Here is a 22,035-nt window from a genome sequence, read left to right as displayed (position 1 = left end):
TATGTTTTCAGTTCTTTCATTTCCAGGTATAATGTATTTGTTTTGTTCTGTAGTACAATTTAGTTGATATGATTTTCTTCCTGCACAGGGTGTTGAAAGCTCAGTCTGATCACAGGTCAAGACATGAAGGTTAGTGCTGTAGAAAATAGTTAATTTTTATTAATTGATGATAGCGAAAATATTGTACAGCTATTACAGACCATGGGTTTTATTCATCCCAGCTAATGCAATGATGTGTTCCCATGTGTCAGTGGAGCTGCTGTGCTCTAGGTGGGGATTCCAATCCCCAGAGAAAGGCAGATAGTATTTGCACCACGAATTTCCCCTGGAGATTCTTTTAGATATGTACAAAGCTTCATCCCGAGGCTCAGTTTACAGAAGAGTGCTGCTTGAGAAAGGTGCTTGGGGGAATTGTTGAATTTTTGCCTTCCAAATAGGTTCACATTAAGACTGTAAATGTAACATGAATATTCACTTGTATTTTGACTGGCAACAGTCTTTGACTCCGCCAGCAATCCCCCCATAATTCCTTGAGATTATTCCTGTGAGAATTCTGTGTATAGGAGCCATTTTCAAGTTACAGCTTGTATGTTCACAAATACACAGGCATCTCCCCTTAGTCTTAGGCCCTGTTCTGGACTCCTCTTCTGTATCCTGTCACTGAGAGTGGTTTATCTGTAGCTTTTGGAGCCAGAATTCTGACACTCTGTGTGTATCACCTGCCAGAAATTGGTCCTTAGCTGGTGGGAAGAGAGGAGTAGGAGGAGCTGAGCGGGTTCAGGGAGTGCCATAATTTAGTGCTGTATCAGTAAATTACCTCCCACCTCTTGAGCAGTGAGGAAGCAGGCAAGGAATTGTGCCTCAGAGTGGTGTCTAATTAGTATAGTGTAATTAAGAAAGAGAATTAACATTTAGTAACCAAATGGATATATTACTTCAGCTTTGGTGGCATCCTAAATGCCAAAATGACGGTCTTTTGTCACTCATTATCACAAGTGAGAGAGAGATGTTTTATGCTTTTGTCTTTTGTGACTTTTCAACCCAAAAAGCGTTTTAATGTAGCAATGACTTTATTCCACCTCTTATCCCTTTAGTTACTCATTATTCAATGTGGCTTTTGGTGAGTTGGGCCCACTGCTGTTCTTTGGTGAAATCCAGCCTGGCAGATAGTGATAATTTACAAGATTGGCTAAAGAAACTTACCCTTCTTATTCCAGAGGTAAGATAATGGAGAGATCATTGCATATTGGTTAATATTTAATATGGACCAAATCCAGCCCTAGTGTCATCTGATGTTACTCCATCAGAATTCAGAGAAGTGTATTGCCTACTAATGCCATTATTTAAAAAAGACTGTTTAACCTTTCTATCTTTAGACAATATAGCAAGTGCCAATTGCAACATGTGCGGTTAAAGGTGTGCAACTAATCAGTTCCCATTATAAACTCCTGCTCTTCTTCAAGTGCTTGCACATGTCCGTTCCAATGTACATTTGTGCGCACCCCGGCACAGCTGCCGGAATTTTTTCCCTTTGTGGTATCTGTTGGGTTGGCTCCAGCACCTTGTGGTGTTGCATGCTCATAGCGTCGTTATAAAGGGCCCTGCCGACCCTGCTCCCCTTCAGTTCCTTTTTACCACCCGTGATGGTTGCTGGAACCCCTCATTGTTTGGCAGTCCTTCTCTTAGTGTTTTTTTTCTGACTGTCAAGGTTTTTCCCCCCACTTTGAACTTTAGCGTCCAAAAAGTGGAGACCTGCGTGGACCCTTCTAAGCTTAATTCCTCGCCTAGATCTGATAACACTGCCGCCAGCCAAAAGTATAGTGTTTGGCACACTTCCTGTTCCCCCAAAACCACCTCTGGGGAACCCAAGACCCAAACCTCTTGGGTTTTAAAATAAGGAGAAAGAAATCATCCCCCCTCCTTTCCCCTCCCAGACTCCCCCCCCCCCCCGGGTTGCCTGAGAGGCTTCACTGATCCAAACTCCTTGGATCTTAAAACAAAGAGGAATTAACCTTCCCCCCCTTTTCTCCCCCCCACCAATCCCTGGTGAGTTCAGACCCAATCCCCTTGGGTCTTAAAACAAGGAAAAAAATCAATCAGGTTCTTAAAAAGAAAGCTTTTAATTAAAGAAAGAAAGAGTAAAAATTATCTCTGTAAAATCAGGATGGTAAATGATTACAGGGTATTCAGAGTCATGTAGACTAGAGGGACTTCCCCCCCACCCCCTAGTCTGAGATTCAAAGTTACAGCAAACAGAGGTAAAAATCCTACCAGCAAAATAGACATTTACAAGTTAAGAAAACAAACATAAGACTAATCTGCCTTTCCTGGCTATACTTACTATTTTGAAACATGAGAGACTGATTCAGAAAGATTGGAGAAAACCTGGGTGCACGTCTGGTCCCTCTTAGCCCCAAGAGCGAACAACCCCCAAAACAAAATACACAAACAAAGACTTACCTCCACTGAGATTTGAAAGTATCTTGTCCCCCGATTGGTCCTCTGGTCAGGTGTCAGCCAGGTTTACTGAGCTTCTTAACCCTTTACAGTTAAAAAAGACATTAACTCTTAACTATCTGTTTATAACACTGACAATTTTAGTGTAAATAGTTCTTGTAGTTTTAGTCATAAGTTTGTAGTTTTTAGATAGTTTGGAGGCCTCTGCACTTTATAAAAGATACTTCTATAGAAATATACTCTGCCTAAGTTGTTTAATAGTATTTGGAGAACTGTTATGTATATACATGTATTAGACAAAAGTGAAAAAGGAAATTGCATATGCAGTGTTATTTTAACAATTTGATTTTATTTGAAATTTTTTTTCTTGAAGACTGCAGTTCGCCATGAGTCCTGTAATGGTCTGTACAAATTATCCCTCTGTGGTTTGGATGGGGGAGACACAATTAATCGGTCCTTTCTGCTTCTGGCTGCATCAACATTATTAAAATTTCTTCCTGATGCTCAGGCATTGAAACCTATTCGGGTAAGAATTTAACTATTCATTCCAGCTTTATGTTAAATATGAATTGCAACTGCTTTCCATCATTCTCATTTAAGTCAGAAATAATAAGTCTTATAGCAGTTAATAGATTTATCATCTTGTTTTATCACAGTTTAAGTTAAGCAAATTTTTCGTCAGTCATATTTGTGAATAAAAAGGCATTTCTTTTCACAGATAGAGGACTATGAAGAGGAACCAGTGTTACGATCTGGTTGTAAGGAATATTTTTGGTTGCTATGCAAACTGATTGATAACATACATGTAAAAGATGCCAGTCAGGTAGGTACAGTTAATTTACATTCATTAAAATGGGTCTTTAGTTTTTTTTTGCTTTTGTGAGATTGATTATTATGATTATTTAAGTTCAAACCGATCATTGTAACTCCAAATACAGTAGTAGAATATTATGTGATAACTTGCATTTGATGAAATTTTTACTCCTTAATTAAACTCAAAATTGTGCTATTTTAAATAAATGTATAACATTACAGCCAACTATAGATATTTATTTAAAAGTAATGTAGAGCAGCTACAATATATTTCCATCAAATAACTTTGTCTAGTGTTTCTTACATAAATAAAAAGACAAAACCCCAAACTCCCTCATGAATACTGACATTTATACAGCAAGACCAATTTGTGTACATAGAGATCTTTTAGGAGAACTTGCATACTCACAGAGAGCATCTTAGTTAGCTGGGTTGCTATTTTGCTGGGGCTTTTTGCAGGTCACACATACAGGGAACTCCTTACTCCCTTTCAACACCTGACTAAGTGAGAACAAACAATTTGAAAACTTCCCTTAAAATTGGTCTTTTCTAATCTATGATCCTTTGTGCATAATTTTTACATAATATAGTTTATATTGTCATTTCTGGGGATTGAAAAAATAAATATCACTATAAAAATATAATAATGTTAGTACATGCGCATTTATTGAAAAATGACATTTAGATGGCTGGACATTTTTCTCTGTACAGTAAGGTTACTGAAACTGCAAATTCTTCAAATAATGTCCCTGTGGGTGCCCTACTTCAGGTATGTGTGTACCCTGCACCTCTGGTTGTAGGTTTTTTGTATCAGTGCCTGTTTGGCCTGCACATGCACTGTATACGTACTTGTGCCCAATATTGAGGCTTTGTAGGACTATGCAAGTGAACTGTCCTCGGTTCCTTCTCAGCCAGAGATGGAGTTTAGTGTGTGCCTGTTTTCTCTTTATAATAGTAGATACTATTAGTTATTTAGTAGTTGTAGAATATTAAAACCTTATAGTTGTTGGAACTGTTGTTCCTGTTTTTCTTTAAAAACAAAGTAAAATAAATATACACACACACTCTTATACTCTTCTTTTTCCCCGTATTGTGAGGAGTCCAGAAGGCTTTTTTCTTCTATCTGAGATGCCGGGCTCTCCAGGTTTTAAAAGGTGCATCTCCTGTTGAGAGGCTGTTCCTGTCAGTGACAGACATTCAGTGTATGTGTTGCTTGGGAGACTGTCATATCCTCAGGAAGTGCAAGATTTGCACTTCTTTCAGGGAAATTAAGTCTAGATTTTTAATGATGGAGCAAGCCTTAAGACTGGCTTCGGACCCAGTACAGAGAACCCCCCTGTACAAGGGTCTTCTATTTCTGTTAGTGCTCTGTCTACATCAAGGTCTTTCAAGAGGGTGGCAGCGTCGAGACCCGGTCTCTGGCCCTATGCACGAGTGAGGTACCAATAATTGCTCCAGCAATACAGAGAGCTTCCCACTCAAAGACTGTGGAGTGGGATAAGAGGAGCAGAACGGAGAGTTCCTCCTGAAAGAGGTTAGGTCACCGGAGACCTCAGGCCACAAGAGGAGTTCTAGTGAGATTCTGAATTCTCAGGTACTGTGAAGCACTCTAAGTCTTCATCTAAGTCCCATATCTCAGTAGTAGAGGACACAGATTCAAAGACCACTACTGCTACGAAGAGTCCGGCCTCCTTGGAATCCACAGTTCCCTTGGTACTGACACCAGCGCGTCTGACAATGGCATCGGGAACAACGTTGGTGGCTGTACCAACCTCTATTGTGGCCTAGTACCTCATGAGTTCCAGTACAATAAAGACCTCATGGTACCAAATGAGCCTTCCTTGTAACCTCCAGATTCATTTTGGTACCTAGATCTGCTGGGTCACTGACTACTTATGACTTTTACTATTCAGGAAGAGGGATTGTCACCTCCCGTACAATATGTGGAGAAGCATTCTGACTCAGAACTTCCGATTCTTCTAGTAGTGTCCCTCTGGGTTCTTCACTATAAGTGTATCTGTGCCCCACGCCTCTAATCGGAGATTTTAGGTAGCGGTGTCCATTCGGCCCACACATGTCCTCTCCCTCCAGAGGCTGCATCAAGGCTATCTAGCTCTGTGCAGACAAACCACCCAAAGTTCCTTCTTGATAACCTTTGGCCTCAAACTGAATGAGCAGTTGTTTCTTCATTCTTTGCATCAGTGCCATAAGTAGTAGTTGTTCATAGTTCCTTTATTTCCTTTAATAGTTAGAGTTTCCGTTTAGCCCATTGGAATAACAAAAAGAAAGAAAAGAACCTTTATTTCCTGCTTCCCACCCTTTTCAGGGGGGACCTCCCCTCTTTGGTGGTGGTAGTAATTCAGACTTTTAATGTCTTTTTACAAAAAATAAAAAAGGGGGAAAAGAATAATCGGAGATTTGTGTTAGCAGTGCCTGGTTGGGCCATGCACGCACCGTAGCCGTCTCATGCCGCTCTGAGCGGTTACATGGTAGTGCGCAGCCAACCATCCCCCAGTTCCTTTTCTACTGCCTTTGGCTTGAGTCAGAGTAATCAGCAGCTCCCTCTCTTAGCTCAGATAAGATTTATAGTAATTAGTTTATAGTGGTAGGTTAGCTTAGTTGTAGTTAGTTTCCATATCTATTGACTTACTTTAATTTCTTACATTTAAAAAAAAAAGTTTTTCTTTTGTCTTCCCTATCTACCCCTGCCTCTCCGTCAGTCATACAACCTTTACCTCACCTGGGTTTACCCCTGATTTTTTCTCTAAGAGACCACTCCTTCAGGCATGCCCAGCTCACCTGGTTTTAAATGCTGCCTGACTTGCAGACTATCCATACTGGTCTCTGACAGCCAGGCTCAATGTGTCCACTGCCTTGGCAAGATACACATTACTCAAAAGTGTCCAAACTGCAAAAAACTGGCAGCTAGGTCAAGAAAAGCCAGGGATATCTAACTGAAGTGCCTCATGATGGAGAAATCCCTCAGACCAGCCTCTGACTCGGAGTCCAGGTCACCCTCTGGCCAACAGTCACCAGTGGTAGCCTCTGAAAGGGGCTCCACTTCAACATTGGCTGCCAAGGAGCCTACTCCTAGAAAGGCTACCAAAAAGCAGTTGCAGACATCTCTACACTGAGAATTGCCTAAACGAAAGTGATTTCCAATGGAAAAATCTGCCCCGGTACCGATGGCACCAAGAGCGTTGCACAGTGAGGCACCAGGAACGTCCAGCACCAAGTGTTCCCGAAGAACTAAAGACTCTATGTGGGCACACTCTAAAGGAGATTCACATAGCAAAGAGAAACCTTCCAGTTCTTCTTCGAGTGATTGCTCATATCCATTCCAGTTAGGTGTACGCGCCGCGCGTGCACATTCGTCGGAAAACTTTTACCCTAGCAACTCAGTGGGCCGGCAGGTCGCCCCCTAGAGTGGCGCCACCATGGCGCTCCATATATACTCCTGCCGGCCCACCCGCTCCTCAGTTCCTTCTTACCGCCCGTGTCGGTCGTTGGAACAGTGGAGCGCGGCTTAGCTGACCTCCACTTCCCTAGCTACTCGTTTTCTCGTATATAATTATGCAGTTATAACCCTTTTATATATATATTTGTATGGTTATACGTGTTTTCTTTGCTAACATGGTTAGTTTAGTTAGCGGGGTTCAGGAAGTAGCCCCTTCCATGAGCCCAGTGCCGGAGCCATGCATGGCTCACCGGGTTTTAAAAGGGGCCCGGCCTGCCAGAAGCCGCGGCTGAAGAGAGATCTACATGACTCCTGTTTGAAGTGCCTCAGGGAATCACACTTGACAGATAAGTGCCCCATTTGCAAGGCTTTTAAGCCGAGAACAAAAAGGTGCGGGACTTTCACTTACCCCTCCACCTTGGGCGCCGAGCGATGTTCAAGCGGCGGGCAGAAGCGCCTCCTCGGCACCGGACCCCGCCGGTACTACCAAGGCCTTTCGGCACCGACCGTCGCCGGCACCGATGTCGACTCGGCACCGCTCCCTTCTTCCGAGGTCGAGAGAGCCTACGATTCCTGCTGGTGCCTGGCGGCTCCCCGGCACGCGCCGTGGTTGAGCCCCCTGCTCCCGCTGCTTCCGTGCCACCTGCATCGCAGCCAGAGAGCTCGCCTAAGTTGCGTTACCCGGCACCGACACCTGCAGAGGCACCGATGACTTCGGCTCCGTCGATTCCAGTCCCCCAGGACCACGGAATCCGGTGCCTGGCAGCTCCCCGGCTCGCGCCGTGGTAGAGCTTACTGCTCCTGCTGCTTCTGTGCCAACTGCACCACAGCTAGAGAGCTCGTCTAAGATGGCTCGCCTGGCACCGACGACGTCGGCACCGTCGATCCCGGTCCCACGAGGGCCGTAGAATCCGGTGCCTGACGGCTCCCTGGCGCGCGCCGTGGTTGAGCTACTGCTCCTGCTGCTTCCGTGCCAGCGGCACCGCAGCCAGAGAGCTCGTCTAAGTCGGATCGCCGGCGCCGACACCTGCTACGGCACCGATGACGTCGTCACCGTCGATCCCGGTCCCACAAGGGCCGTAGAATCCGGTGCCTGACGGCTCCCCGGCACGCGCCGTGGTTGAGCGTATTGCTCCTGCTGCTTCCGTGCCAGCGGCACCGCAGCCAGAGGGCTCGTCTAAGTCGGATTGCCCGGCACCGGCACCTGCTGCGGCACCGATGACGTCGGCACCGTCGATCCCGGTCCCACAAGGGCCGTAGAATCCGGTGCCTGACGGCTCCCCGGCACGTGCCGTGGTTGAGCTACTGCTCCTGCTGCTTCCGTGCCAACGGCACCGCAGCCAGAGAGCTCGTCTACGTCGGATCGCCCGGCACCGACACCTGCTGCGGCAGCGATGACGTAGGCACCGTCGATCCCCGGTCCCGCAAGGGCCGTAGAATCCGGTGCCTGACGGCTCCCCGGCACGCGCCGTGGTAGAGCTAATGCTCCGGCTGCTTCCGTGCCAACGGCACCGCAGCCAGAGGGCTAGTCTAAGTCGGATCGCCCGGCACCGACACCTGCTGCGGCACCGATGACGTCGGCACCGTCGATCCCGGTCCCGCAAGGGCCGTAGAATCCGGTGCCTGACGGCTCCCCGGCACGCGCCGTGGTTGAGCTCCTGCTCCGGCTGCTTCCATGCCAACGGCACCGCAGCCAGAGGGCTAGTCTAAGTCGGATTGCCCGGCACTGACGCCTCTGAGGCACCGACAACATCGGCACCGTCGATTCCAGTCCCACAAGGGCTATCGAATCCGGTGCCCGACGGCTCCCCGGCACGCGCCGTGGTTGAGCGTATTACTCCCGCTGCTTCAGTGCTGACGGCACCGCAGCCAGACAGCTTATCTAACTCGGATCGCCTGGCACCGACACCTACCGAAGCTCTGATGACCTCGGTACCGTGGATCCCGGTCCCACGAGGGCCGTCGAATCCGGTGCCTGACAGCTCCCCAGTACGCACTGTGGTTGAGCCTGCTGTTCCCTTCACGCCGGAGATGTTACCAACGGCGAGGGCTCTCAGTGCCATGACAGAGTCAGTGCTGCCTGACCCGGGCACCGCCGGTACGGGTAATACAGTCTCTTCAGGGGACTGTCCCCTGTCAGCACAGCAGAGCGGCACCGTTCATGATCACGGTCCCGCAGACACTCCAAGTCCTGTCGGCACGCCGGACACCACTGGCAGTCCCGGTGCTGTTTTCCTCGGTACTGGTCACACTCGCTGCACCGGTCGGTATCCCGTTCGCCGACCCGCTATCGGCACCGTTCCGACCTCTGGCACCGGGGCAGGTACCTTGACTCCTGTAGCCCTTCTCCGAGCCTCAAGATCTCGGTCGACCTCCCGACACCGTTCTGGTTGCGGGTCTGGATCTCGTTCCAGGTACCGATACGCCTCCCGATGCCGGTCCCCGGTGCCGAGTTGGGCAAGGTCCGAGTGAGTCAGAGACTCTGCCTGTGCCTTCTTTTAGTACCTCCATGGCCGTCCGGACACGCATCCGTGTCATCCCATATGCGCAGATTTTATGCTCAGGACCACGATCCTGATATGATGGCCAGCGGGCGCCAGCCCCGAAGCAGAAAGAGGCTTGGCGAATGAACAGGCTTGGCCGCCAGGTGTACTCTGCAGGGGCCCTGCAGCTCGGGGTAGCAAAGCAACAAGCCTTGCTTAGCTGCGATAATTATAGCACCTGAGTGAAGGAGTTTCTCCCTCAAAACTTCCACCTGGAGTTCGCTGCCGTCTTGGAGGACGGGGGGAAAGAAGGTTCCCAGAGCGTCCCTCCAGGCCTCGTTGGACGCAGCAGACTCTGCGACCAGCACTCTGGCCTTGAGTGTCGCCGTGAGGTGCATTTCATGGCTTCAGGTTTTAAACCTCCGGCCGGAGCTGCGGTATGCCATTCAGGATTTACCCTTTGTTGGTAAAGGCATCTTCGCGGCAGAGACAGCCCCAGACTGCGAAGTCTGGTGGGCAATAGGGTCCTAATGCATCTCAGCATGTATACGCCAGCGACCAAACGCAGGCCTTTCTGGCCCCAGCCGCCATACTCTGTGCCTAGCCAGAGGCAGAACTCTGGCAAACGGCAGGGCCAAGGTGGTCGCAGACGAACGTCAGGACCCCTAAAGAGCCAAAGTCAAGGTCCCTCGCAATTACCACTGGGACCAAAGACGGACCTTCCAAGGTTCACCTGAGGGCGGTGTACCAGTCGCAGGACGGGATCCCGATCCCGCTTTCTCCTGGCATGGCCCCAGTTACTTTCAGATCGCTGGGTCCTGCGCACGATGGAGCATAGGTACCACCTTTAATTTGCTCCAGCCCTGTCCCACTTCAGCGGACGAAAGGGGTAAGGGGTTTTACCCCCGTTATGCCCTAGTCCCCCACTCGAACACAGGTCTCAGACCTTCTTGGTCCTGCACGGACTCAACCGGGTTAGGATAAGGTTGGAGTTCTGCATGGTATCCCTGGGAACCATTATTCCATCCTTGCCTCCTGGGGGCTACTGTGCCGCCCTGGATATGAAGGACGCGTACTTTCGCAATGCCATCTTCCCTCCGCACGGGAGATGCCTCCGCTCTATAGCCGACTGTCAATACTCCCGGTTTACGGCCATAGTCGCCGCCTACCGTCGCTGATGTCGGATATGCGTTTTTCCGTATCTGGACGATTCGCTTATCCACGGAGACTCTGAGACACAAACCACTCAGCGCGTGGGCATCGCCACGGTCTTATTCACAGGTCAAGGCCTGCTGTTCATTATAGAGCAATCCACTCTGGTCCCCACGCAGAGGTTGGGCTCCCTAGGGGCTATCCTGGTCTCCTACCTAGCCGGAGCCTGCTTATCGCAACTGAGATTTTAGGCGATGGCAACAATCATCTGAGGTCTGAAGGCTTTCCCAATGACCTCAGCTCGTTCTTGTCTCAGTCTCCTGGGTCCATGGTTGCCCGCAAGTTTGTAACCAAACACGCCAAGCTCCGCCTCCGTCCTCTCCAAGTCCGGCTCACTGCCCCTGACGGCGGACGCCTCATCTCTCTGCTCGAGTGTTCATAGTCACCTCTGAGCTTAAGGCCTTTGGTCTTCTAGGGAGCTGGCATTCCTCATCAATGCCCCAAAAATTGAGAGTAGTCCGCCTGGCATGCCAGGGGTTCCAGCGGCAGCTGCGAGGCCGTTGTATCTCGGTGTTTACAGCCAACACAACGACCAGGTGCTTCATAAGTATTCAGGGGGGACATAGTCCTCCCCCCCCTTTTTTGTTAGGAGGCCATCCATTTCCGGGTCTTTGGCATGGCCCACTCGATGGAGCTGGCGACGTCCTTTCTCCCAGGCGTTTGGAACGTCCTAACTCTTTGCCTCAGCAGGTCTTTCCTGCCTTACGAGTGATCACTCTGCCCCATGTGAGGCGTCCCGCTTTCCGGAAGTGGAGATGTTTCCTCACACAGACCTGTTCGCTCACCGCGAGAGCAGGAAATGCCAGGTGTTCTGCTCCTTCCAAGATCTCTCCTCGGAATCGATCTTGGACGCATTCCTGATGCCGTGGAAAGGCCAACTGCATTATGCCTTCCCACTGTTCCCACTGGTTCATTAGGTCCTGCTCAAACTCCGCAGGGGCAGAGCGTGCATCATCATGATCACTCCAGAATGGTCCAGGCAGCGCTGACATACCACGTTACTCGGCCTGTCAGCCCAGACCTCATCACTCAGGGCAATGACAGGCTTCGTCACTTGGACCTGCAGCCTCTTCGCCTCACGGTGGCTGCTGCGTACCTGAGTCGGGGTGACAGGCAGCCTTCCACCTGGTCAACGTACCGGGCCAGGTGGAAGCGTTTCTTTTACAGCTGCAATACGCTCGGCTCCTGCTGAGGTCTCGATCCCCTCTGTTTGGCCTGCCTCTGGCCTTCAGCGGCAGGACCTGGCGGTATCAGCGCTGAGGATACACTCAGCAGCCATCTCTACCTTCCAGCAGGCTGAGATGGACGTTCAGTGTTCTCACGCTCTATGGGTTCGAGGTCCCTCAAGGGCTTGGAGCGCTTGCAACCCTCGGGTGCGCCGCCCAGCCCCGACCTGGGACCTCAACCTAGTCTTGGCCAGACGGGTCTCTGAGATCAGAGCTCTTACGGGGGTTCCGCCGTACACTAGGTTTCACAATGACAAGGTGCAGTTATGACCGCACCCGGCTTTCCTCCCTAAGGTGGTTTTGGCTTTTCATGTTACCCACAGTTCAACGCAATGGGCACAACCGTTGCACTCCTTGGTCATCTGTGGAGTGCTCGCATTATATTGTGCTGACAGAACCATTTCCTAAGGTGCCCCAGCTCTATCCCGGTAGCGGGCCAAAGGGAGGGCTTGCTTGTTCTCCTCTCAGAGGATCTCATCTGGGGTGATGGCGGACATCCCCACTTGTTATGATTTGGCTCATATTTCCCCAAGCCACATCAACGTGCATTCTACCAGGGCTCAGGCTTCATCTGCCGCCTTGCTGGCTCGTGTTTCTACCCACGAGATCTGTCGCGAAGCTCCATTGGTCCTCGGTCCATACCTTTGCTTCGCAGTATGCCCTGGTTCAGCAGTCAAGAGAGGCTGTAGCCTCTGGCTCAGCAGTTTTATTCTGCCACATTTCACTCCGACCCCACCGCCTTTGTAAGGCTTGGGATTCACCTAACTGGAATGGATATGAGCAATCACTCGAAGAAGAAAAGACGGTTACTCACCTTTGTAACTGTTGTTCTTCGAGATGTGTTGCTCATATCCATTCCACACCCGCCCTCCTTCCCCACTGTCGGAGTAGCCGGCAAGAAGGAACTGAGGAGCGGGTGGGCCGGCAGGAGTATATATGGAGCGCCATGGTGGCGCCACTCTAGGGGGCGACCTGCCGGCCCACTGAGTTGCTAGGGTAAAAGTTTTCCGACGAATGTGCACGCGCGGCGCGTACACCTAACTGGAATGGATATGAGCAACACATCTCGAAGAACAACAGTTACAAAGGTGAGTAACCGTCTTTTCGGTGCTCACAGAGCCAGAGAAGATCTCAGCACCGAGCAGTACAGTGGCACCACCTGCTGTACCTATGCCACACAGCTCTAAGTCCTTGGCACTGGCTGCTTCAACTCATGCTCCTGGGCTGTCCACAGTGCCATCCCAGGCACCAAGCCTCACGTTACCACAACAGTTCATGAGACATCCGGACCTGGTAGTGGCTTCAACACCTGAATCTCCTCTACTTGGCACCGAGGGTAGCCCATCCAGATCGGTACCTGCCCAGGTGACTACTCCCTGCAGATCAGCCGCCCCGTCTCCAGTGACAAGGAAGAAGAGGATGATGCAGTAATATATACTCCTCATCATTCCTTCCCAAAGCCAGGATCATCTTGTCAACAACCACCTGCAGATATATGAGGATGATATGGTCACCCACAGGCACCACCCTCATACCATTCCCAACTAACTGGTCGTACTGGTATCCATGGGCAATGTCTAAGGCCCAAAACTGCAGTCCAGCTAACCTGCCTAGGTCCCGAACAGCCCGTCCCCTTCACCTGCTGTCCGGCACCCTCTGAAACACAAGAAGAAGATGCTGAGGAACTTGAGCACACAGCCAAACAGGACACTTCGCCACCTACTCACATTCATCTTCGTCACCAAACCATAATGCTATCACCTCTTCAGGACCTCTTCAAAAGGGTTGCTGAATCCCTAGACATTTCGTTGGCACAGCTACCAGAAACCCAACATAAGCTCACTGATATACTCCAGGCATCCAATCAGCAAAGATAGCCCTGCTAATAAATGAAGCTATTATGGAGCCTGTGAAAATTATCTGGCCGACTCCAACTACTTCACCACCCTTGTGTAAGACATCTGACAAAAAGTATTGTGTGTCAGCAAAAGGAGCTGAATTTTTATTCATACACCGTGCACCAAACTCCCTAGTGGGGGAGGTGGTCAATCAAAGGGGGAAACAACACTGGTCCTGAATGACCATATATGATAAGAATTAAAAAAGCCTGAATCTTTTTAGAGGGAAGGCCTATTCCTCAGCTGTGCTTCAGTTCCACATAGCTAACTATGCGGCCCTGCTGGCTAAATATACACACAATCTGTTCTCCAAAATGTTAAGCTTTATTGAAAATGTGCCACATGACAGAAAAAAACCAGTACAAAGCAAACATTTCTGAAGGGTCTCTCATCACCAGGCCAGCCCTCCAGGGTTCCCTTGACTCTGCAGACATGGCAGCCCGATCAATCAATTGTCATGTGCCGTGCATCCTGGCTCCATCTCTCCGGATTCCCAAGGAAGGTCCAGGCCATGGTTGAGGACTTATCCTTTGAAGAACAGAAATTATTTACAGACAAAACCGATGTCAACAGAATCAAGATCAACCTTTGATGTCTCAACCATCAATCTCCAGACAGTAATTTTGAAGGTCTGGTCGAGGTCATGAGAACGCTACAGTCTCTGATTCCAGAACCGGAAATGGTCCCCTGCCCGTTCAGAGACAGTCTAGAACACCATCACGACAGACAAATGGATTTTAGAGATTATCCAGAAGGGCTACTCCATCCCTTTTATTTCTGTCCCACCTACCTACTCCCCTTCCCCATCCCTCTTCAAGGACCCTTCTCATGAGCATCTGTTACAACAGGAAATAAACCACCTTGTACAATTATGTGGTGTTGAACCCGTACCATCACAACATAGAGGGAGAGGTTTTTATTCCCATTACTTGCTAACTCAGAAATTTACGAAAACTCAACTAATTCATGAGAACACAACGTTCACCGTACGGAAACAGCATTTCCGTATAGAGTACTACCCTTTGGCCTTTCCGTGGCCCCAAGAGTTTTTTCCAAGCTTCTCGCTGCAATTGCAGCTCACCTCCACAGACAAGGAGTGATGATATTTCTATACTTAGACGACTGCCTGATAAGGGCAACAACACAGCAAAAAGGAATACATGCCACACAGAGCTCAATAAGCCTGTTCACAGACCTAGGACTGCAAATAAATGTACAAAAGTCCACACTGGTTCCTGTCCAAAAGTTGGAATTCATAAGATGCTACCTTGATTGTCTCACAGCAACAGCAGTGTTACCCCAATAGTGCTTCCTCACTTTGGTCAACCTAATTTCACCGGTGATGGACAGCCCACAAACATCCGCCAGAACATGTTTACAACTCCTGGGGCATATGTCGGCAACAACTTTTGTTGTACAACATGCTAGGCTCCACCTGAGATGCTTGCAGGCCTGACTTCAAACAACATATATACCGCACAGACATTCAACCGACGCCTCACAATGCCATGCAATGTAAAAGATTTGCTAACATGGTGGACACAACCACAGAACATCTGCTCGGGAGCTCTTTTCCAACAAAAAGCTCCAACCATGACAATCACAATAGATGCTTCCCTAGTAGGTTGAGGGGGCACATCTACGCAACAATACCGTCCAAGACCACTGGTCCCCAGCGAAGTCCAACCTGCACATAGACTTATTGGCGCTAAGGGCAGTCTGAAATGCATGCAAGTACTTTCTTCCTTTAATCAAGAATAATGTCATCAAGATCCTCACGGACAATATACCATGCATGTTCTATATGAATTGCCAGGAGGGAACAGTACAGTCATACTCCCTGTGTACAGAGGCAATATGCCTTTGGAATTAGTGCTATCCACAAGCTTCATCAGAGTTCACTTGGCTGCCATGATCATCATCCACGACGAGATGGACAGAGTCACTATATTTGCTCACTTGAACATTAAATGATTCCTTAAAGGCATAGAAAACACTTATCGCACACTAAGAAACCCTACTCCCGCCTGGGACCTCAACCTTGTTCTATGCCATCTCATGGAAAAACCATTTGAATTCCTTGCAACTTGCTCTTTGTTGCACTTATCAATGAAGGTGGCTTTCCTCATTGCCGTCATGTCTGCAAGACGGGTGGGAGAATTAGGTGCCGTAATGGCGCACCCACCTTATACAACATTCTTTAAGGATAAAGTAATCCTACAGCCACATTCTAAATTCATACCCAAGGTCGCCTCCCCTTTTCATTTAAATCAACCCATCTGCTTACCTATATTTTTCCCAAAGCCACATGCTGATGAGAGGGAGGCCTCACTCCATATGCCATGCTTCGCATAGCATTAGCTTTCTATATAGAAAGAACAAAAACATTCAGAAAATTACCAAGACTATTCTTTTCCATAACAGAACACTCGAGGGGTCAAAGCATCTCAAAACAGAGACTATCCAAATGAATATATGGATGTATCCATTTGGGCTACCAAAACAACAATCTGCAACCTCCACTGGGAGTTTGCACACTCTCCATCAGAGCGTTAGCAAGATCTGTAGCCTTTCTCAGTGATGTACCTATCACTGACATTTGTAGAGCATAAGCCCATACTTTCACTAAACATATGCTTTAGAACAACAAACAGCAGCAGCAGCTGCTCAGTTTGGACTTAGTGTTTTCCACCGTCAATAGACCAACACCAAAGCCCCTCCCCTCCACTGAGGGGCACTGCACAACAATAACCTAAAGTGGAGCACCCACGGGGACACTCCTCGAAGAAGAAGAAGAGCTTACTCATCTTGTGCAGTAACTGAGGTTTTTCGAGGTGGTTATCCCTGTGAGTGCTCCACTACGCACTCTTCTTCCCTCTACTTTGGAGTTTCACATTGATTCTCTGAGACAGAGAAGGATCTGGGGGATGGTTGGCTGCGCACTGTTATATAGCCACTCGGAACGGCACAAGATGAGTATGGCATGTGTGTGGCCCAACCGGGCACTGCTACCACAAATTTCTGATTACAAGCACATGACGCCAAGACATCTAAAGTGGAGGATCCACAGGGACAACCATCTTAAGAACCTCAGTTACTACACAAGATGAATAGCCTTCTCATCTTTACAAAGAGGGTAGTGGATGAGCTGCAAATTCCCCTACAGGAGGTGGCAGATACTCATCACATGATGGCCTACATACTTCCTCCTCATCCAGAATCGCTCTCCCCATTAACAAGGCAATTCTAGATCCAGCCAAAGTCATCTGACAGTCACCACCCTCCATTGCATTGATGTGCAAGAGAGCTGACAAGAAATATTACATCCCTGCCAACACCCTCAACTCAACTCAATTGTAATAGACATGGTTAATACATGGGGCAAACAACATCATATTAAGTCAACCCAAACGATTGAGATTGGAAAAGACTGTCTCTCTTTGGTAGGAAGGCATTTTACTCAGTGACATTACTGTTCAGGGTCACAAATTATCAAGCTGTCATGGCCAAGTATGATTTTATTAATTATGGGAAACTCAGGGCATTGTTTCTACATTTACCAGAAGTGCAGAAAGAGCAGTTTCAGGCCATTGTCAGGAAGCCAGTTAGTGACCAGAACTGCGCTACAGACAGCATTGGACACAGCAGCCTGTTTGGTCTTCATGGCATTGGTCTCCATCGCTGTGGTAATGAGGCAGGGTTCCTGGTTATACCTTTCAGGGTTGCCAAAAGAGATGCATACAACAGTTTAGGATCTCCTGTTCATAGGACCCAAGCTCTTTGCTGATAAAACCCTGATGTCTCTCTCCGCACCCTAAAGGATTCCCGTGCCACATTGCGCTCCCTGGGAATCTGAACTGTGGAACAATAAAAAAGCAATATGGCTCTCAGCTGCAACACATATCACTTCCCAATACCCACCATCACAACGCTATTATGAACCGCAGCAAAAGAGGCCCAGGATATAAAAGCTGAAGCTGTCAGCACCAAAATCCATGAACTCTCAGACTGCTTCTTCTAAGCACTTTTGACAGGTTGGTTGAGGACCCAAACAACCATGTCTTTCAACATCCACTACCATCTATTCTCCTGCCCTTTGGAAATTGCCTGACTTTCTTTTACAGCAGTTGGGAGAATATAACCTCTAACAGATGAGTTTTGGAGATTATTTTCGAGGGCTACACCATTCAGTTCACATCCCTCCTCCATTCCTCCTTCCCTGTCCCTCTTCATGGACTCTTCTCATGAGAACCTGCTTAAATAATCTGTTATGCCTATGGGCAATAGAACCGGTCTGAGCAGACTCTTACATCTGTCCATGAAGACAGCATTTTTGATTGCCATCACCTTAGCCTTTCATTTGAATCAATAAATCCATCTTCCAGTTTTTTCCCTGAACACACATTGTAATAGCAGGGAGGCGATTTTGCACATGAGATGTTAGACATTTTACTTGTACAGGACTAAGGACTTCAGAAAGTCTCCTAAGCTCTTCCTCTCCTTAGTGGAAAGATCTAAAGACTCCTAAATATCAGCTCCAAGATTATCCAAATGGGTCTCCGGTTGCATTCATCACTCTTATCAAGGGTGCAACCTGTCCCTTCCATCTGGAATCCGTATGCACTACACATGGTCAATCTCTACCTTGGTCACATTCCTTAAAGATGTCCCTCTCCTGGAAATTTGCAGAGCAGTGACTTGGACTTCTCTGCCCATACATTCACGGAACATTATATGATCACTGGAGCTTCAGCCTCCAATGCCATCTTCAGCTCGACTGTGCTCTCTGCAATAACAGACTCCACTATGAATCTCCAGCTTCCCAATGGGGGATACTGCTGTGAAGTCTCCTACAGTGGAACACTTACAGAGACACTACTTGAAAAAGAGGAAGTTACCCAACTTGTACAATAACGATGGTTCTTCGAGATGTGTCCCTATTGGTACTCCACAACCCATCCTCCTCCTCTCTACTTCAGAGTTCTCAAGATGGGACTCTGCAGTAGAGAAGGAAATGGGGGTGATTCACCCTCATTTAGTGCTAGGTAATCTCAAGGCACACCACAAGAGAGAGAGAGCGATCGCATATGTGGGCCGAATGACACTGCTATCTAAAATTTCTGATTAGAGGCACAGAGGGCCTACACTGGAGCAAGACTTTCTCTTCAGGTCTGTTCAGTTTACTCCAGGAGACATTATTCCCCTCTGCAGATGTAAAAAGGCAAGGTATCAGACCTCTGCCTGTTAACACTTGGGATGACCAGTGATCTATACCTTGCGCCATGCCTTATGGTTAAGGCTAAGATTTTGTCATGGATATTTTTAGTAAAAGTCACCGAAAGGTGTCAGGCAAAAAAAAAAAATTAACGGAAGCCGTGACATGTCAGTGACTTTTACTGAAAATATCAGGGACAAAATGAGTCTCGGTGGATCCCCATATGCCTGAAATGAGCCAGCTTCGCAGGGTCGAGGAGCCACCTGCAGCTGTCCGTGGGGGCTGTGAACTGTGGGGAACTGCTGGCTCCTGTGTCTGCCAGGAGCTGAAGGGTACCCTCACTGCCTGTAGCTCAGGGGGCCTTCATGGCGGGGCGCTCATGGGTTCTCCCACCGTCCACAGGGGCTGGAAGCTGCGGGGTACCCCTGCTGCCCGCAGCTCCAGAGGCCCTCTAGGACCGGGAGCATAGAGGTTCCCCTGCCACTGCCGCCTGGGATCTTGGGGATTCCTCTATCCTGCTGCCCCCAGTGGCTGGGTTCTTAGGGGTTACCCCAGTGGCCGGGATCTCGGGGGTTCCCACAGTGCTGCAAACTAACTCAAGGGTTCTCCGCCATCCATGGGAGCCGGGAGCTGTGGGGTACTCCACTACCTGCACTGGCCGGGAGATGTGGGGGCCTCTAGAGGAGGTGGGGATACCCTGCAGCTCCCGGCACTTGCTGGTGGCGGGGGACCTTGCAGCACCTGACCGCTGAAGTCATGGAGGTCACTGGAAGTCGTGAATTCCGTGACTTCAATGGCCTTGGTGACTGAATTGTAGCCTTACTTATGATCCTCCTCATTGGTCTTATTGAGATCCCTGGGGAATGTACTGCCAGCAATTTAGAGGGGCCCTGATTCAGTCTTATAAGGAACATGGAAGACCTCATTCTCTGGTACTGTCCATCTCTCTCTCCACTCTGAATCAGCAGAGGACACTTTTGAGGAGCAAGAGGCGAGGACAGAAAAGGAAGTGACCCCATTTACAAATGTTGCTTCCTCATCGTCTTACATGGTAGTAATGCCACCACTGCCATCTTTAGCTGAAGACTTTTGGCAATTCAAGGACCTAATGAAGCGCGTCACTCAATAGAGTTTCTTGGCTGTAGGGAAGCAAGCATGGGAGGCTATGACATCAGACAAATGGGTATTGGAGGCCATTACATTGAGCTATAGTTTACCTGCATCTTGCCCTTCCACCTCTCTTCCCTGTCCTCCTTCTAGCACCCCTCTAACAATCAATTTGCTGAGACAGGAGATGACAGTGCTCCTAAGTCTAGGGACCATAGAACTGGTTCCAGCTCAACACAGAAGCAAAGAGTTCTATTCAAAATATTTTCTGATACTGAAGAAAAATGGGTGTTGGAGGCCTTTACTAGATTTCAGACAACTGAACAAGTATGTCAGACATCTGAAAATCAGGACATTGCCCAACTATACCAAAAGAAGGGCAGGAAACACTTGATATGGTTTTAATCAGGCTGCAACTTTATTATTAGATGTCCGGGACTACCTGACAGATAAAAGTGTACCAGGTAGATATCTCAATTTTCATTCAATATCTACCCTTCTGCCAGCTTTCTTCTTTTCCATCCAGGTCCTGCAGCCAACCCATTGCTGGGTTACCACCCACCCCCGAACAAGGGTAAAGATGAACTATAAGAAGAGGGGGTTGGCTCTCTGCCTTAACAGTCATAGAAGCTCCCCCGCTCCATTTTACTCCTTTAACAAGCATCTCCTTTTTAAGTCCTCTACTGAGTCATTTATCCAGTCCGTGTATATTTTCCCAATGGAGTACCTGCACTGGACATTTGCCCCAGACTTACACAGTGAGTTGCAACATCATAGTCTAACTCCCCTCCCTACTCACCATAACAGAACCCTCCCTGAACCCGTTGTGGGGAAGGCAAAAACCCCCCTCCCATTCCACCTAAGCCAAATCTGGTAGTGAGGAAAAAATTCCATCCTGGCCCCCCAATAAAGGAGCAGCTAGCGTGAAGCCCACAGCAGGTCCTGACTAAACCTTGTATTTTTGCCACCTCAAGGGAAAGGAGGGTGGGTGCATCTCTGCCTGGTCTGGGGAAAAGGGGCTTCTTTCCTGTTTTAAACTTCCCAGCCCTTCCAGTCACTGGAGATGAGTTAGCATTGCCACACTGACCCTCTCCCGCTTTTGCAGCAGCTTCTGAACCTTGCTCTCCCACTCCTGGCCGTAAAGTGCTATTTCCTCTCCCCCCAGCAAGCTCCCCCTTCCCCTCCCTGCTTAATGGTGCAATGCAGTCAATGTCCCTGGTAGCTATAATTTCCTCTCTAGAGTCCAGGGACCGGTTTGCATCTCTCGACCTCAAACATGCCTACTTCCCCATAGCAATTCATCCATTTCACATTTGATCACAATCACTACCAGTGCTGGGTCCTACCATTCAGCCTTCCTTCCGCCCAATGGGTTTTTCCTCAAGAATCATGGCGGTCATAGCTGCTCACCACCAACGTCTTGGAAAAAAATGTTTTCCTACCTTGATGAGTGGCTCCTCAAATGCTGATGATATAAGGAAGTGCAGTCAGCAATTCAACAACAACTTCTCAGTTCCACAGTTTAGGCCTACAAATAAATGAGAAATCAACCCTGACCCCTCTCCTTTTTATAGGAGCATTTTTTGATTCGGTGATGGGCAGGACTTATCTCCCTCCTGACAGGTTCCTCGCTTTGAAAAACCTTATCCAAAGAACTCAGCTCAGTCCACAAGTTCCAGTAAGGACATGTCTGCAACTGCTGGTGCTTATGGCAGTTTGTGTTTTTTGTAACACAAAACTCCAGGTTACATCTTTGCTGTCTCCAGGGGGGGCTCAGGACAGTTTGTGTACCGAACAAACACAGTCTGAACAAGGAAGTGCCTGTCCCCAGCTGGATCCTTCAGCCACTCATCTGGTGGAAGAATTTTTCCTAAAGGTTTGTGCAGAAATCTCATTCATGCAGAGTCCCCCTATGGTCACGATAACATTGTACATTTCCCTCTTGAGATGGAGAGCACATGTGGGTCCTCACATGGCCCAAGGCAAATGGTCACAACTAGAACAACGCTTGCACATCAGTCTGCTAGAGTTAAGAGTGGTCAGAAAAGCTTGGTGCTACACTGTTCCCCTAATCAAAAACAAATCACTCAAGATCATAATAGGCAACGTAGCTTGTGTGTGTTTTATCAATCATCAGGGAGGAGCATGTTCACCCTTATTCTGCACC

At 48.5% G+C, this 22,035-nt stretch overlaps 1 protein-coding gene across 1 annotated transcript in view; it reads left to right on the top strand.

Annotated features, from left to right (window-relative positions):
* The window catches only part of USP34 (ubiquitin specific peptidase 34), a 311,265-nt gene that overhangs the window by 183,489 nt on the left and 105,741 nt on the right, over positions 1-22,035 (top strand). Inside the window, 4 exon segments of the mRNA XM_030557848.1 lie at positions 89-129; positions 1,095-1,219; positions 2,831-2,983; positions 3,176-3,280. Of these exon segments, the coding sequence (XP_030413708.1) occupies positions 89-129; positions 1,095-1,219; positions 2,831-2,983; positions 3,176-3,280 (424 nt within the window).

This window comes from Gopherus evgoodei, chromosome 3 (assembly GCF_007399415.2).
Source record: "Gopherus evgoodei ecotype Sinaloan lineage chromosome 3, rGopEvg1_v1.p, whole genome shotgun sequence".
Lineage (NCBI taxonomy): Eukaryota > Metazoa > Chordata > Testudines > Testudinidae > Gopherus > Gopherus evgoodei.
Note: the sequence above shows the minus strand (reverse complement) of the source record. Positions and strands in the feature narration are given on the sequence as shown.